This window comes from Polypterus senegalus, chromosome 3 (genome assembly GCF_016835505.1).
Source record: "Polypterus senegalus isolate Bchr_013 chromosome 3, ASM1683550v1, whole genome shotgun sequence".
NCBI classification, from domain to species: Eukaryota; Metazoa; Chordata; class Cladistia; order Polypteriformes; family Polypteridae; genus Polypterus; species Polypterus senegalus.
Genome location: NC_053156.1, coordinates 26,779,568 through 26,798,805, shown reverse-complemented (window position 1 = coordinate 26,798,805; position 19,238 = coordinate 26,779,568). Strand labels below are relative to the sequence as shown.

The 19,238-nt window shown below is 39.6% G+C and overlaps 1 protein-coding gene across 1 annotated transcript in view; it reads right to left on the bottom strand.

Annotated features, from left to right (window-relative positions):
• LOC120524949 (calcitonin gene-related peptide type 1 receptor-like) overlaps positions 1–19,238 on the bottom strand; it is a 115,790-nt gene that overhangs the window by 11,782 nt on the left and 84,770 nt on the right. The window contains exons 9-11 of the mRNA XM_039746845.1: positions 19,147–19,207; positions 8,899–8,965; positions 1,586–1,804 (exon numbers count right to left, since the gene is read on the bottom strand). Coding sequence (XP_039602779.1) covers positions 1,586–1,804; positions 8,899–8,965; positions 19,147–19,207 — 347 coding nt within the window. The remainder of the gene's footprint in view (positions 1–1,585; positions 1,805–8,898; positions 8,966–19,146; positions 19,208–19,238) is intronic.

Sequence of the window (19,238 nt, the reverse complement as noted above, 5' to 3'; positions counted from 1 at the left end):
TAGGATGAAGTGCCATCCAGTGAGTTTGGAGACATTTACTGAATTTGAGCAGATCAGATATTTCTCTACACCTCAGAATTCATTGTGCCACTACTGTCAGCAGTTCCATCATCAATGAAGAGAAGTGTGCCAGTCTCTGTGGCAGCCATACATGCCCAAGTGATGACACCCCCATCACCATGTCTAACAGATAAGGTGGTCTGCTTTGGATCTCCGGCAGTTCCTTTTGGTCTCCACACTTTGCTCTCACCATCACTCTGATCAGGTTCATCATTGTCACATCTGCCCACAAGGCCCTTTCCCAGAATTCAACAGGCTCTTTCAAGTCCTCCGGCACAAACTGTAATCTGGACATCCTGTTTTTATGGTCTGCGTCTTGCAGTGTGGCCTCTGTGTTTCTGTTCATGAAGTCTTCTGCTGACAGTCATCTCTGACACATCCACATCTACCCCCTGAAGACTATTTCTGATCCATCAGACAGGCATTGGGGGCTTTTTGTGGACCGTAGTGAGGATTCTTCAGCAGTGAAGGTCTTCCTTGGCTCACCAGTCTATTTGTGATTACTGAGCTCCCCAGAGTGATCTTTCTTCTTCATGATATTCCAGACAGTTGATTTCACTCATCCTAAGGTTTGTCTCCATTGTTTTTAATCTTGTTTCTCAGGCTCATAATGGCTTATTTGTCTTTCACTGGCACAGCTCTTGTCCTCATGTTGAACAATGGCGACTGCAGACTCCAAAGGGTAGAAGCAAGCTGAGGTATCTGATGAAGCAATGAAACCCACCTGAGAAATCACCAGTCGTCCCAAACATTTTGGTGCTCTGAAATGGGGGGACCGTGTAGAGAAAGTGCTGTCATTTCAACAAGCTGTGACCGAAATGTCTGTAAATCCCTTTAAATGAAACTCTGCAATGCGTACTTTAATCACAATCTAATTTTTAACTGTGGAGTAGAGGTGGAAATCAAGGAAAATTGTGTGGAATGGAATTTCAGTTAAGGGGATTTCGATAAGTCATAAGTGTTTGTCTTTTTTGACAAAACTAAAGATGATACAGTTGCTCAGTATCTTATCGGTAAGTCGTATTGCAAGTTAAATTAGGCAAACATAATGCATTCAGCTATCTTTGTCCAGTTCTGGGTTGTGGTGAGCTGGAGCCAGTGCCAGCATACAGTAATTGAATGTAAGGTGGCAAACAAGCTGAAAGACGGCACTAACCCAGATCTTACTAGCTTATATTTATTTAAATGGAGTGCAGTATTTTCCTGTTAGTCTTCATTATGATCTTTCTTCTTTATTGACTGTGCCAGTGCATTGTGTCAACCCTTTGAAACAGTCTTGGTGTTTTTCTGTAGGTCCTATTTTTATACATCTCTAGCCTTTTTTAAATGAATGCTGAAAGTGGATGGGAAGTCTTAGTCACCTTCTCATCCAGCCATCTTAATCATTTTCGTAACCACTTATTTAAGTCCAACATTTGAGAATACAATCCTAACTATAAAATACAAAATGGCAAGTTGCCTGGGTAGAGACCCCACTCCATTTCATAAGAGCCTGTAACAGGTACCTCATAATTTATTGGACTACCTGGTAGTGTAAAAATATGCTTGTGATGAATTCATGGATTTCTGCCACCAACCGGCCTTTGGGTGTCCAAGGAACCAGCAAAAACTGAATGCCCAACAAGGGTATGAGGATGAGGGTGGCGCGCACAAGTTTCATGTAGGTGTAAGACTCTGCCCGATGGGTCAGCTTCATCTTGGTTATAAGGACCCGCATGATATTCAGCAGGAAAATCAAATTCACCTGGAGGAAAAAAAAAGAAATAACATAATCCAAGAGCAGTCATTTAAAAAATAAATAGTATGAGAAGGTCAATAATTTTATGAACACATTATATTAATTATAGCAACATGTTTACCTTGTTTGCCTCTCAGTAAAGAGTAGCACTTTGCCTCACAAAATTTGATTTAAAAGTGACCTCCAATTTAACCCAGATATCACATATACAGTATATTTTCTCAAAATGACTTAATTCAGTTCAGGGTGACATGGTGGAGATTATCCCAGGAGCCCTGGGCACAAGGCAAGAAAAACCCTGGACAGACCGCCAGCACATCACTTGGTATGCGGGTCAGCTTATAGTCATCAGGTAACTGAATATGCAGGACAACCACAGTACATACAGTACTCTGTTTCTCTTCTCGATATCCTCATGTGGCACTTGGTACCACTGCTCTACTGCCAAGGTGTTTGCCTGCCTATGAAAAGGTCATTTCAGGTAAAGGAGAACTGGAATCACGTGGTAGGAGGGTTCTGTCATCTGATTGGCCAGCACAGCACTGACTCAGCTGTAGAATGGCCAGTAGAGGGAGGCGTCTAGCTGGCTGAGTTCTCCAGGACTCTGTGACTGACTTGTCTGCTCATTTCTACAGTCTGGCTGAGGTTCTACAATTAGATGATGGAAAAATGTTTTTCATTGAATTACTTTCTACTTTGTTTTGGATGTATTCGAACAAATACACATCCTTATATGGGATTGTTGTGTATTTAGTGAGTGGTGTCATCTATTCTTGCATTTTGCCTTGAGATTTGTCACTCTGTGCCTGCACTTGGTGAGGAGCGCCAAGAAAGAACAAAGTCATTTGTACTGTTGTGTTGTATTTCTGAGGTGGTCATGACAGATTGGCCATCTACAGTGGTGTGAAAAACTATTTGCCCCCTTCCTGATTTCTTATTCTTTTGCATGTTTGTCACACAAAATGTTTCTGATCATCAAACACATTTAACCATTAGTCAAATATAACACAAGTAAACACAAAATGCAGTTTTTAAAAGATGGTTTTTATTATTTAGGGAGAAAAAAAATCCAAACCTACATGACCAAAGTCATTCCTTTCATTTACCTGACATCTCTACATTTCAATTTTTTTTCTGATAATTTCAATAGTTTCTAGGACCCCGGGCTTTTTACAGCACGGGCTTACACAGCTAGTATATATGTAAAATCCAACATCTGTCTGTCTGTCTGCTTTTCACAAGAGAATTACTTAACGGATTTAGGTTGTATTTTTTTCTATAATTTGCTTGAACATTCTGGTTGATTTTTCGACTTCACTTATTGAGTATCATAATTTGCTTGCTGTACCGATTTATTTGCATGAATCCAAGAGAGAGACTGCAGGCCGAGGGGATGGGGAAGTGGACGGGGGCCTCCTTACTCACACGCCAGCCTCCATTCGAGTCGCTCTACATCTCGCCACATGTTGGAGTGTCCCTTGCTTCCGCTTAGCTAGCGATACCGGTTTGCTCAGCGGACATTAACATCTAGAGATTGTTAAGGAGTAATGTTTGACATTTTTGAGAGAGATCAGAGCTATGTGTGTTTTAGGCGGTAGCTGCTGACTGTAAGAGATATCATGGTCAAGTGCTCTTCTTCCCACCCGGGGTACACAGAGCTGAATACGATCAGATACAGTGCCAACATTTGACGTTAGAGAGTACCAACTTTCTGCTTGGCCAAAGTGATATATATTTTTTTTTAATTATTTTTAAAATTTGTCCTGTTTCACTACTGCGTGGGCGGAGCCGTGGGGGGCAGCTAGTGATAGATAGATATGAAAGATATAATATAACAGATAGATAGATAGATAGTTAGATAGATATGAAAGGCACTATATAATAGATAGATAGGCACTATATAAAAGATAGATAGATAGATATGAAAGGCACTCTATGATAGATAGATAGATAGATAGATAGATAGATAGATAGATAGATAGATAGATAGATAGATAGATAGATAAGAAGGGCACTATACGAAAGACAGACAGATAGAAAGATAGATAGAAAAGGCACTATATAGGAGGATATTTACAGATGCTCCCCCAACTAATCTAATGGAGCTTGAAAGGATCTAGCAGGATGAATGATATAAGCTTGAGGAACAGCAAGGTCGTCTATCAAAAACATTTTCAGTTTACCTATACTCTATTACACAAGTGTTTTCTTAACTACAGTGGTGTGAAAAACCTGCAGGCCTGCAGTTCTTTAGACGTTGTCCTGGGGTCTTTTGTGACCTCTCTTGTGACTGAGTCGTCTCTGCGCTCTTGGGGTAATTTTGGTTGGCCGGCCACTCCTGGGAAGGTTCACCACTGTTCCATGTTTTTGCCATTTGTGGATAATGGCTCTCACTGTGGTTCGCTGGAGTCCCAAAGCTTTAGAAATGGCTTTATAACCTTTACCAGACTGATAGATCTCAATTACTTCTGTTCTCATTTGTTCCTGAATTTCTTTGGATCTTGGCATGATGTCTAGCTTTTGAGGTGCTTTTGGTCTACTTCTCTGTGTCAGGCAGCTCCTATTGAAGTGATTTCTTGATTGAAACAGGTGTGGCAGTAATCAGGCCTGGGGGTGGCTACGGAAATTGAACTCAGGTGTGATACACCACAGTTAGGTTATTTTTAACAAGGGGGCAATTACTTTTTCACACAGGGCCATGTAGGTTTGGATTTTTTTCTCCCTAAATAATAAAAACCATTTTAAAAACTGCATTTTGTGTTTACTTATGTTATATTTGACTAATGGTTAAATGTGTTTGATGATCAGAAACATTTTGTGTGACAAACATGCAAAAGAATAAGAAATCAGGAAGGGGGCAAATAGTTTTTCACACCACTGTATAAGTACAGAAGGTTTTAACATTATAACTTGAGCACAAAGACAGGCAGGCTGTCAAATAACAGAGCCCATTAAAGTCCATTGAGGCTTTCCTTGAGTGATTTGGGTTATACAAGAAATAAATTGTTGCAGACGCTAGATGCCACTATGTCTCCCAAAATTAACATCTTGCTATAGCACATTACTATAATGATCCATAAGGAGACTAACACACTGACATGTATCAGCCGCGTTTATGAGTAAATGACTAAAACAAAATCATAACTAATTCATAATCCACATAATGATGAAATAAGGTGACTAAGTTAGCCGTGCTGTGAGAAGTCAGGCATTGATGGCTGTGTTCCTGGTAACGAGTATAGAGAAAACATGGGCAATAGTGATGATGATGCTTAGATATATATATATATATATATATATATATATGCGCATTGACAAGCCCAGATGCTCAAGTCATAATGTGATACAATATAACACTTACACAGCACAGTGACAAATGACATTTAAATGTACACACTCAAGAGATTGAGATTATTGCTTTATTATTTGATTATTATATATTATTATTTGTATCCCATGTTTAGATAAAGCAAGGCACTAACCCATGGAGTGATAATGCAGCATAATGTTGTTTCATCCACTAGATGGCAGCAGAATACTGTTCAGTGTTATTTATGTGTTACACTGTAAAACGGATCATTAAATATCACGCCTAGTCTGACTCTGGGTTGACCATAATAACATAGAATTCCAAGCACAATTCATTATGCGTGCCATAATTTTATTAAAAAAAAATTTGTTATTCACATACAGTATATAACTGATGTAAAATGTAACCAGGACAAGATTGAACCTTTGAGCAATGTCATCAAATGCTCACATCACTTGGTTAACATGTTTTGAGAACATGTTTTATTTTGGGCAAAAAGTTTGTATGCCTTCCCCTAACACATGGATATAACACTAGAACTGAAGTCACTAAATTAACCTTTACTGTAAATGAAAAAGGTAAAGCTATGAAATAAAGTTAAAAATGATGTAACAAGGGCAGCACGGTGGTGCAGTGGGTAGCGCTGCTGCCTCGCTGTAAGGAGGGCTGGGTTTGCTTCCCAGGTCCTCCCTGTGTGGAGTTTGCATGTTCTCCCCGTGTCTGCGTGGGTTTCCTCCCACAGTCCAAAGACATGCAAGTTAGGTGCATTGGTGATCCTAAATTGTCCCTGGTGTGTGTGTGCCCTGCGTTTGGGCTGGCACCCTGCCCGGGGTTTGTTTCCTGCCTTGTGCCCTGTGTTGGCTGGGATTGGCTCCAGCAGACCCCCCGTGACCCTGTAGTTAGGATATAGCAGGTTGGACAATGGATGGATGGAATGATGTAACAACATTCAGACCAATAAGACTGAACTTGGATGGGATGGATGGTGTACTTGCAAAATGCTGTGACCCTCTGCTTTTGTGCTTTCGAGACAGACTTCAACTCTCTCTCTGGAATTCTGTTTCAGCCAGGGATTATGTGTATTTTATGTTTAATTGAATTATTTTTTATCATTTCTTCATATCATTTCCGTTATGTTTTGCATACTATATCTTTAAATGATAATCCATACCTTGTGTTTCATAGGCAGAGACCCAGGAGTCGGGACCACCGTAATGTTACTCCCTTGGCCTTTATATTGAGGTCAGTGAGAAGGTTCAGCTGTGGATCATTCACTGCTTCTTGGAGTTCTGTGAGTTTTATTTTCTGTTGATATTTTCCGGTTCTGGATTTTTCACTTCTATTATTGGATTTTGCTTTTGGATTTCATATTGGGGCTTGTTAGTCTGGGGTTTCCTTTTTGTTGAGCTTGTTTTCTTCCTCTTTTCCCTTTTTTTCTGTTTTTGTTCTTTTATAAATACCGTATGTCCAAGTTTCACATTAGGGTGTTCATGGGAACCCATTGATAGCGTTGCTGCCTCACAGTGAGGGTACACGTTCCGGGTCTTCCCCTGTGTGGCAATTGTATGTTCTTCCTGTGTCTGCGTGGGTTTCCTCCTGGTGCTCCAGTTTCCTCCCACAGCTCAAAGAACTTCAGGTTATGTTGATGGGTGATGCTAAACTGGCCATAGTGTGTGGCTGGGGTGTGTGTATGTGTATGTGTGTTTGCCCTGTGATGGCCTGGTGCCCTGACCAGCATGTGTTCCTGCTTTGTACCCTATTTTATCTGGCATAGGCTCCTGCAACCCCCCCATGACTCTTTTCAGGAATGAGTGGGTTAGAACATGATTTTCAATGTAGAAAAAAAGTTTGCTTTGGGTTGTCTCAACAAGCCATACGTTTACAGTTATCCTTTCCCTTATACCACCTTTTTAATATATGTTTTTGAACATTTAAAGCCTTTTAAAAATTTAAAGCTAGCTTCCCATTTTGAGCCTGGGTAGGCCAATGCCTGCAGATTGTAGTTGGTGGATGGCAGCCTTGGGTATGGCCATTTCCTCACAGGCCAGAAATGATCTTGGTGGATCATTAAGGAGGTCTTGCACCCTTTTTGCCACGTCTGGCTTTCCAGTTCACAACAGGAATGATTTAAAGTGGCCTCAAAAGGAATTGCTGCCGATGGGTCAGGAGGCTTGTTCAAACTGAGAGATAGATAGGATGGGCACAGTGCCTTAAAATGAAAAGGACCAGAGCAGAATAGGAGAGGTAACAAGTAAAATCAAAGCTGAATGGAAAGCTACTGTTTGTGCTTTCTTGAGGCATAGCCCATAAGAATTGATTCACTCAAATTTATCATGGACTTTTACTCTGCACTATACCAAGTCTCTACTCTTCACTTCTAGTATCACATCTTACTCTCCATTTTTTAAACATCATTTGATGACACATCCTTCCACTTGCCGCCTCGGTTGGCAGTATCCATAAATACATTTTATTTGGATGGGTCTTTTGGGAACAAAAAATGGTTCTGCTATGGCATCACTCTTTAATTTTTAAGAGTGTAATGTGGTAGACAGGAGGACTTTAGGGACCTTCCAAACCTGATTTGATGTTATTTTGGAGGAATTAAATGGATAGGTCTGGTGAGCTTTAGGGCGGCACGGTGGTGCAGTGGTAGCGCTGCTGCCTCGCAGTTAGGAGACCCGGGTTCGCTTCCCGGGTCCTCCCTGCGTGGAGTTTGCATGTTCTCCCGTGTCTGTGTGGGTTTCCTCCGGGCGCTCCGGTTTCCTCCCACAATCCAAAGACATGCAGGTTAGGTGGATTGGCGATTCTAAATTGGCCCTAGTGTGTGCTAGGTGTGTGGGTGTGTTTGTGTGTGTCCTGCGGTGGGTTGGCACCCTGCCCAGGATTGGTTCCTGCCTTGTGCCCTGTGTTGGCTGGGATTGGCTCCAGCAGACCCCCGTGACCCTGTATTTGGATTCAGCGGGTTAGAAAATGGATGGATGGATGGATGGTGAGCTTTATTGGGCTGAATGGCCTGCTCTTGTCCAGATTGTTCTAATGTCTTAAGTGTGTGAGGTAGAATAGGCAAGCAACCCGTTAAAAGCCAAAATGAGCTTCAATTAATCCGCTTATATCATAATGCAATTGTTTCTATATAAAAATGCCATTTAAAAGGAATAAAATGCAGCTTATACACAATAGTGTACAAGATGAGTAGTATGTGAATGACAAGAAGATGACAATATACTGAAGTGAAAATGGTCTCTCTGCCCTGCCCTTTAGGAAAAATGAATAGGTGAGGAACTGCTGCACCAAAACAGTCAGCAGAAGTGACAGAGGGTGTCCATCCCATAAAACCAGAGGCATTTAAGATGGTCAAGAGCAGGCTGCATTCACTCAAATGAATCATGCGCTACACCAAGTCTCTACTCTTCACGTCTAGTATTGCATTACTTATCACTTGATAACACATCCTTCCATTTGCCTCCTCGGATGTCCATAATCATACCGACGGTCTCATTCCTGTATTAATGTTTTTGCTATGGTATACTTAAACACCCAAATAAATGAATGAGAAACAGACCTTCCATTGTTTCCTTTTGTTGTGTGCCAGCACTTACTATAAGTTCAGGGAGTAATGGTTTCCTTGCAAAATGAATAACACATTTTTCCATTTTAAGAACCAAATCTTTGTCTAAGCTCATGCAAAGCATTCTGAAAACATAAAATGCAATAGGTTGCAGCTGTCCTAAGGTCGTCAGCAAAATCATAAGTAGATACTGGCATATCCTGCTGCCGGGCTACTCACCACCAGTGCCGCGTGGATAGGTCCGTGAATGATGTACACCAGATTTGTAGCTGAACTGATCCAGCAGCTGTGGAAGAGAAGAACAGACAGGAGAAGCTGTGGTTACAACCAAAGCACTTCTCTCCGGTTTTAGCATCCAGCAGAGGTGCTGAACATACAGGCTTGTATCAGAGGGTCTAGAAAATGGAACCCAGCCTAAGCTAACCCCCCCATAAACATTATCTTACCCATCTTTAAGCACTTGTGAGCACTGGAGGTGGAGGACAGAGGCATTCAGGTGATGCACATGCAAAAAACGAAAGTGAACATCAAATGATGTCTATTATGTGTTGCTTAAGTGTACAAAACTGTGCCATTTTTTTAGCTTACCCCACTCAAGTATATCTAGCAGTTTCCAAACCTGTCAAATCCATTACTGTGTAGTCACTAGAGATATAACAACTTAAATAAAGCCACAGAATACAGGAGATCAGCAGCACTGACAAATTGAACACTCAGTCATCAGTAAGTTTAGGTTTACAATTCTGGATTTATGGTTACACACAAGAATAAGCAAGAAATTAGTGGTAGTTGTCTAAGTGCTGCATGATTTTTACATGTACATAGAGGAACATCAGCAGTTGCCAGTTGTTTAGTCTTTGTACTCCATCTAAACGCCTCAAACTTCACAATCTAGAGACTTTAATTACAATACAATACAATTACAATATAATCTCTCTATTATATAAAAAAATCTTAGGACGAGACGAGACTTTTTCAGAGAGAGACGAGACAAGACATTTTCAGAGAGATAATTTCAGGTTCTGTGAAATGAGACTTTGTGCCAAGAGATGAACTGAAAACCTAACAGGTCCAGGCGTGGGTGGAAATAAAAGACAAACAGTAGAAGAAGAAAAGGCAAAGAGTAGAAGACAAAGTCGAACATCGTTAAGAGGTTCAAAAACCCTGGCTTGATACACATGCAGAGCAGGTTAGATGTTATGAAAGTACTAAAATTCGAAAGTCTCAAAAAAATGATAGTAAAGATCACATTAGCGCAAACAAATGGTAATTATTACTCGGTGAAATAACAGAATAGCGAAAAGAGATTGAATATATGGACATAGATGATATCACAAATGTATGAAGATATTGTAAGTTTAAGTCGGAGATTTATACAGTAGTTGGGCATCAGACTAAAAGAAGGGGGAGGTCAGAGTGATGTTTGTAGGTGGGTGCAGAATTGGCTCAGACACAGGAAGCAAAAGGTGATGATGTGAGGAACCTCATCAGAAGTGGCTGATGTTAAGAGTGGTGTCCAGCAGGGGGCAGTATGGGCCTGCTGCTATTTTTAATATGTACAGTATAAATGATTTAGATAGGAATATAAGTAACAAGCTTATTGAGTTTGCAAATAATAATTCATTACATTTTTATAGTGTTGTTCTCGCTATTCAAAGTACTACAACACAGGCAGGACCCGGGACACAAACCCATGTACTCTTTACTGCAAGGCAGTAGCGCTACCACTCTGCCACCAAGATAGGTGGATTGGCATATAATCTCAGATCCACTGAATCATCACAGAAGGACTTGAACAGCATACAGGCTTGGACAGAGTTGTGGCAGATAAAATTTAATGTTAGTAAATGTAAAGTATAACACATAGGAAGGAAAAATGTGAGGTTTGAATACACAATGGGAGGGCTGAAACTTGAAATGACATCTTATGAGAAGGATTAAGGAGTTGTAGTGGACACGACATTATCAACTACCAGACAGTGTTCAGAGGCCATTAAGAAGGCTAACAGAATGTCAGGTTATATAGCGCCTTGATGTGTGCAGTATACGTCCATGGATGTTCTGCTGAAGCTTTATAACACACTGGTGAGGCCTCATCTGGAGTCCTGTGTGCAGTTTTGGTCTGCAGGCTACAAAAAGGACACAGCAGCACAAGAAAAGGTCCAGAGAAGAGCAACTAGGCTGATTCAGGGTTACAGGGGATGAGTTATGAGGAAAGATTAAAAGAGCTGAGCCTTTAGAAGATGAAAAGGAGACCTGACTGAAGTGTTTAAAATGATGAAGGGAATTAGTCCAGTGGATCGAGACGGTGACTTTAAAATGAGCTCATCAAGAATACAAGGACACAGCTGGAAACTTCTTAAGGGAAAATTTCATACCAACATTAGGAAGTTTTTCTTTACACAAAGAACAATAGACACTTGGAATAAGAGACCAAGTAGTGTGGTAGACAGTAAGACGTTAGGGACTTTCAAAACTCGACTTGATGTTTTTTTGGAAGAAATAAGTGGATAGGACCAGCGAGCTTTGTTGGGCTGAATGGCCTGTTCTCGTCTACAGTGTTTTAATGTTTCTAATATGAAGTATATATTAGTGTAGCTAACAGAGAAGAGCGACTAGGCTGATTCAGGGCTACAGGGGATGAGTTATGAGGAAAGATTAAAAGAACTGAGCCTTACAGTTTAAGAAGAAGAAGATGAAGAGGAGACCTGACTGAAGTGTTTAAAATTATGAAGGGAATTAGTCCAGTGGATCGAGACGGTGACTTTAAATTGAGTTCATCAAGAACACAGGGGCACAGTTGGAAACTTGTAAAGGTACATTTTGCACAAATATTAGGAAGTTTTTCTTTACACAGAAAACCAAAAACGCATGGCATAAGTGACCAAGCACACTGTTAAAAATACTGGCATTTTATGGTTGTTTAGTGGGTTGTGTGGTTCCTTATAGAACTATTGCTTGACAGATCACCATTTCGTTGTGGGATGACTTCTTTGCATATGATGATGGTTCTTTATATTTTGGAAAACTTCCTAATATGTAGAAAACATAATAAAATAAAATATTTAATGCATGGTAGTCTACCTAGCAGGACGCTAACAAATTAAGAAAACATGGACTTGGCTTGTGTGGTTCTATGGCACAAGTCCTTTTAAAATCAAGAACCCACTTGTATTTCAAAAATCTGTTACCATCTATTCATGGTTATTCGTTGTAGTGAGCCTGCTACAAATTTTTCTTTCTGGAACCTTACTCTGGATATGTCTTTTGGGAACCAAAAAAGGTTCCCCTTTGCCATCGCTCTGAAGAACCGCTTTGGCACTTTTATTTTTATGATTGTAGTGTGGTAGACAGGAGGACTTTAGGAACCTTCAAAACTCGACTTGGTGTTATTTTGGAAGAAATAAGTGGATGGGACTGGCGAGCTTTGTTGGGCTGAATGGCCTGTTCTCGTCCAGACTGTTCTAATGCCTTTAGTGAGTGAGGGAGAATAGGCAAGCAACCTGTAAAAAGCCAAAATGAGCTTCAATCACCCGCCCCCCATGTCATACCATAATGTAACTGTTTCTGTATAAAAATGGCATTTAACAGGAATAAAATGCAGCTTATGCTTCATGTGAATGACAAGAATACAAGATTACACTGAAGTGAAAATGATCTCTCTGCCCGGCCCAGTCATGCTGACTTCTCACGTACCAAAAGTCACATTAGGAAAAATGAAAAGGCGAGGAACTGCTGCACTAAAAAAAAAATCAGCTCAAATGACAGGGATGTGTCCGTCTGTTTGCTCTATCCATGAATTCCCAGTGATGTTTCTGGGTGGGTTTTTAAATGTCATTGTGAAGTGTGGTCTGCGACACACCTTTCAATTAGCCCAAACCTAAAGCGTTCGTTCATGTCAACTGTAGCTGTGCATCTTCAGGCTTTTTAGGACCTGTCAAATTTGAACATAAAATGAAATTAAAAAAAATGCAACTCCCCATTATTGAACCTTCCTATTCCAGTTTAGAGTTGCAGGACTGGAGCTTGTAAGCTCAGAACTAACTCTGAAAAGGGACACCAGACTATCGTAGGACGCACTCACACGAGGTCAAGTCATAGATATCGGTAAACTTAACACACCCATCTGTGGGATGTGGAAGGGAAAACTGAGGACCAGGAGAAAATCCTTTAGTAACCATGGGAATAAAATGCAAACAACACCAGAAGGTGTCCGGGTTTGGGTTTGAATGCGGGACACTGGAGCAATAAGCCAGCAGCACTAACCACTGTGCTATCTACAACTTCAAGAAGATCTTACTGAGTGTTCGCTGTTGCTGGTGGCTATTTGGACCAGTGCTGGATTAACCATATAAGCTAGTGTTTCTCACCCTTTACGTATTTGCGACCCGAGTTTTCATAACAGTTTTAATCGCGCCCCCGCTAACATTTTTTTGAAATGTAGATGTATATTTTATTATACCTACTTAACTTTTATCAACATTTATCTAACTCTATATTTATTGTTCTAGTATCAGAATGTAGTTTAGGTTAATTTGTTTTGGTTTCAACAGATGTTTTTTTTTTCATATTTTTGATTCTTGTTTTCTTTTTCTCACATCTTCGTGCCCCCCTAGGGGGGCCCGCCCCACAAGTTGAGAACCACTGATATAAGCAAAGTAAGCACATGCTTAGGGCATCAAGGGTAAAGGGGGCACCACAAAAATTTTTCATGGCTGAATTCATCACATAAATTATTAAATTAATTAAATTTATAACCATTTTCAAAATTTAATGAAAGATGAATAATGCCTGCCTGTACCTCCCTATGCCGTCACTGTTCGTAGATGGCACCTTACAAAGTGCATTCTGCATACTGGTGCCATCTACGCTGGGGAATTCCCGTTTCATGGTGATTCCCTTAAACACCGTGTTATGTCAAAATAGTGTGAAAATAATTCAATTCAAAACAATATGGTTTTATATTTTTAAATAATAGTTAATAGCCGATTAAAAATTATTATCATGTAATTGTTGTGTTTCGAGAATTATCTGTTATTTAACTTAAAATAAATTTCTAATGCATAGAAAGCGTTATTTTCTGTTTGAAGCAAAAACAAAAAATCGTCCCAGTTTGAGGAAAAAATATTCTGGTAAGTCTATTGAATTCTATTCTTGGATATTTTTAAATTCATTTACATTATATAAAAGTGAAAATCGTACAGCTGATTACTATTGGATAAAATTGTTTATAACTTTTTTACTAACAAAGATTTATTAACAAAATTTTCACCAAATATTCTTCAAATCTTGTACTAAGAATATGTGTAAATAGATTTGCTAAATTGACACAAAAGCCATAAATAAATAATCAGAATGGTAAATCTACAATTTTGATGTCAAAATGAAAACCGTACATTTAAAAAAAAAACCTTTAAAATCGACCCCAAACATAAAAATTTGTAAAATTTTGGATACCATTTTTTCTCTTCAAGTAATGATAAAAAAACGCGATCAGATCTTTATCGAAAAGCAGTGCCGCACAAAATAAACTTTTAAATCAACTTTGGGGTTAAAGTCAGTTTCTACAGGTTTTGGCAGGAGATTGGATAATTTGTAGTCCTTAGAATAATGGCAGATAAAATTAATATTTGTAGCCATTTAAGCCACTTTGTAGTCACTTTGAGTCCTAAAACATCCTTAAATATGAGATGTAAAAAATTTTTAAAAACCTGAAACAAAATCTGTGCTAATTGATATTATGGAATTTGCTTACCCAAAACTGATGCTTACCCAGAGGACTTCAACAGTAATTTCTCAGCTGAACTTCAGCAGTTTCATTTAAATGTGCGCCATAAGTTCAGTGCAACAGAAAATGTAAAAACAAGATTCAGTCATGCAGAACTTTATAAAATCATTTTAGAAGAGAATATTGAGTGTGCTATTCCAAATGTAGACATTGCCTTTCGTACAGTATATTTTTAACATAAATTGAAATATATTACAAATCCCCTCAGAACAATTACAGTTAAGTCCATAAATATTTGGACAGAGACAACTTTTTTCTAATTTTGGTTCTGTACATTACCACAATGAATTTTAAATGAAACAACTCAGATGCAGTTGAAGTGCAGACTTTCAGCTTTAATTCAGTGGGTGAACAAAACGATTACATAAAAATGTGAGGCAACTAAAGTATTTTTTAACACAATCCCTTCATTTCAGGGGCTTAAAAGTAATTGGACAATTGACTCAAAGGCTATTTCATGGCAGGTGTGTTCAAGTCCGTCGTTATGTCTTATCAGTTAAGCAGATAAAAGGCCTGGAGTTGATTTGAGGTGTGGTGCTTGCATGTGGAAGATTTTGCTGTGAACAGACAACATGCGGTCAAAGGAGCTCTCCATGCAGGTGAAAGAAGCCATCATCCGAGAAATTGCTACAATATTATGAGTGGCAAAATCTACAGTTTGGTACATCCTGAGAAAGAAAGCAAGCACTGGTGAACTCAGCAACGCAAAAAGACCTGGGGGTCCACAGAAGACAACAGTGGTGGATGATCACAGAATCATTTCCATGGTGAAGAGAAACCCCTTCACAACAGCCAACCAAGTGAACAACACTCTCCAGGGGGTCGGCGTATCGATATCCAAGTCTACCATAAAGAGAAGACTCCATGAAAGTAAATACAGAGGGTGCACTGCAAGGTGCAAGCCACTCATAAGCCTCAAGAATAGAAAGGCTAGATTGGACTTTGCTAAAGGACATCTAAAAAAGCCAGCACAGTTCTGGAGAAACATTCTTTGGACAGATGAGACCAAGATCAACCTCTACCAGAATGATGGCAAGAAAAAAGTCTGGAGAAGGCGTGGAACAGCTCATTAACCAAAGCACACCACATCATCTGTAAAACACAGTGGAGGCAGTGTGATGGCTGCCAGTGACACTGGGACACTAGTGTTTATTGATGATGTGACACAGGACAGAAGCAGCCGAATGAATTCTGAGGCGTTCAGAGACGTACTGTCTGCTCAAATCCAGCTAAATGACGTCAAATTGATTGGGCGGCGGGTGTTTCATGATACAGATGGACAATGACCCAAAACATACAGCCAAAGCAACCCAGGAGTTTATTAAAGCAAAGACGTGGAAAATTCTTGAATGGCCAAGTCAGTCACCTGATCTTAACACAACTGAGCATGCATTTCACTTGTTGAAGACTAAACTTCGGACAGAAAGGCCCACCAAACAAACAGCAACTAAGAGCCGCTGCAGTAAAGGCCAGGGGCCTCATGTATAACGCCTTGCGTAGAACTTGCACTATAACATGGCGTAAGCACAAAAGCCGAAATGTGCTTACGCACAGAAAAATCCAGATGCAGGAATCTGTGCGTACTCCAACTTCCACGTTCTTCCGCTACATAAATCCCGATCAGTGTGAAAACTAACGCTCGTGCACGCGCATTATGTAACGCCCCAAATCCTCCCAGAATTACGCCTCTTTGAATATGCAAATCAATATAAATCACCCTTAAGCTCAGCCTTCTGTGAAAAGACAATGGGGAAAGCACGGGAGAAATATAAGAATTTCAGCGAATACCAAGTGGAGGCAAAGGAAAAACATACTATTTGTTCAAATAAACCGTGGTATAATCAACAAAATGAAGTTGATCGAGTGACATAGCGTGTTGGAGAAACTTGAAAGCTCACGTTCACAAAATCGCACAGTGCCGGAAATAAAAAAGAAGTCACATATCAAAGTCGCCGTGAAAAGAAGAGTTGTAAGTCCACTGTCTGAGTGTCATATGAAAGCTTATTAGGGTACAGAGAAAAAAGGCACACAGTGGGGAAAAAGCACGAAATGTCAATTTCAATCTCGACATTTCCACTTTAATCACGTAGTTTATTTTGTCATTAAAGTAGAACATCATAAACTTCATCTTAAAATCGTTTAATTAACCAGTTTCTAAAATCACATCGTAATTAAAGTAGCACGTTAAATGCTTTGTTTTGTATTTGATCTTCTATGTGTGTGAATCACTACCTGCTTCTTAAACTGGCTTTCTTCCTCCAACTGGACACAGAATCCATTACATTTGTGATATTAAAGCACGTTATTAAACATGTTTTTCACTTCGATTAAATAATTTATTGCAGCAGTACTCAGGGGCAGCTCTAGGCTTGTGGTGGCACTGGACAGAGGAAGAATCGGTGGCTCCTTCCCCGCCAATGTCAGTAAAGTAGCTTATGCACGTTGGATGGCCACGTTCATTGCAGACACTGCTTAGCCGCCTCGTGCTCATGACACAAGCATTTAACTTTTGCCGAAATTTATCGCTGCGTTTTTAGCTGTGTTATTTTCTCTTTCTGTGTTATATTCAATATATATTGGCGTAGCCACCACTGCAGTCCTTGCTTTTCTTTCTCCAAGTAACCGATCGCCATACAATCAGTTCTGTAATAGACGTTAAGCCATCTGTAAGCTTAGCGCTGATTCTTCAAAACGTTTAAAGAACATTGAAATATCTTCGTGGTACATGTTTAATTATTCTATCCTTCACGACACTCCCAGTGAAGAATATAGATTATTTAAATGAAGTTAAAGTTTTATCTGTATAATTTAATAAACATATTTTGCTGCATTTCACCTTAAAAATGATATCGTCATCATATGTAAATACGCGCTTTATAAAGTGGCCCAGGTTGTGAGATATTATAACTATAGTGCAAGTTTCCAGTGGGGTGATTGTACTTATAAGTACAAACCGTTCTACAAGGAGCAATTGATTGGCTGCATTTAAAGTTCTTGGGATTAAACTGTTTCTGAACCGCGAGGTCCGTACAGGAAAGGCTTTAAAACATTTTGCAGTGGCTGAGACAGCGTGTCCTTAAAGCCGTATACCGATAATTCTCTTTCCGATCAGCTGCTGCTGTGATTCACACTCAGATGCAGTGATATAAATACTCCGAGTGGTGCAGTGAGAGAAATATGGAAAAAGATGATCCGCTGTGGCAACTCCTAACGGGAGAAGCTGAAAGAAGAAGAAGAAGAAGAAGAAGAAGAAGTAACAACACTAAAGCAGTTCTGGTATTTGGAATACTATGGCTGTTCCCTGGACCATTTTAGTGTTACAAGTTAATTACAATCAGATGCATTACGCTAACAAACAATATGCGGTTAGTTTCTGTGTATTTATAAAGCCGCGTCATGAAAATAATGAGTAATCACACAGGAACAGTAGCACTTGCTTTGACGCTGGGTGCCGCCAGTCTGCAAAACCGAGCGGAGAACTTGCGTACGACAAGGCATGAGGTACCGTGGAAAAGTGCGTGGCTTTACGCCAAGTGTAGGTTTTATACATCGCGATTTGAACGTGGAAATGTTCTTACGCAACATTTCTGTGCATACGCACCGTTTATACATGAGGCCCCTGGCCAGTGCAGGATTTACGTATAAGCTACACAAGCTATAGCTTAGGGCCCACGCCTTCTTGGGGGCCCCCAAAACAAATCATATTTGGCACTTACATAGAATATCTGGACTTATAAAGGGCCCCATGTTTCAAATAGCTTAGGGCCTTATCAAGTCTAAATCCGGCCCTGGGCCTGGCAGAGCATTAAAAAGGAGGAAACCCAGCATCTGGTGATGTCCAGGAGTTCAAGACTTCAGGCTGTCATTGCCAGCAAAGGGTTTTCAACCAAGTATTAGAAATGAACATTTTATTTCCAGTTATTTAGTTTGTCTAATTACTTTTGAGCCCCTGAAATGAAGGGATTGTGTTAAAAAAATACTTTAGTTGCCTCACATTTTTATGCAATCGTTTTGTTCAACCCACTGAATTAAAGCTGAAAGTCTGCACTTCAACTGCATCTGAGTTGTTTCATTTAAAATTCATTGTGGTAATGTACAGAACCAAAATTAGAAAAAAGTTATATTATATTTATGGACCTAACTGTATGCATCAAAGCAGGCTGGATGCCTTATCTATCTATCTATTATGTACAGAAGCAGATGTGTTACGTAAGATTGATTATGAAGATCTAATCAAAGAGTTTGCAAGGAAAAAAAGTAGGAGAAAATTATTAAGATAAAAATAAAATGAAGCATATAAAAATAAATATTATTTTCCTTCTTACTATAAGTATGTTTTGTTTAATTTCAAATTTCCGATAATAAGATTAAATTTTATTTTCTAGTTTGTTATCGTTTTAATATTTTGAATTACTAGTGTAATGTAGTGCCCTGATTTGGACATTAATATTTTTTCATTCAGACAACTAAAGCTCCAGGATTTTTTTTCTTTATGATAAGAAGAAGCCAAGACATACAGAACAAGATTGAATGCTGACAAACGACAGATCCGCATAGTGCATGAACTCAGTTATACTGTGGTTTCTCAGCTGGGCCCCATTTGAGTGCATCATGGGATGTCATGTGGCAATATGACGTATCTCAGGCCAATCATTTAACAGGACTCCTGATTCTCTTACTTGTCATTGAAGAAGAGCAATCTTGCCACAGCATACATCGTCGCTGGAATCAGTGGGAACCCTGGGAAATAATTAAAAGGAAGGATCAGAGC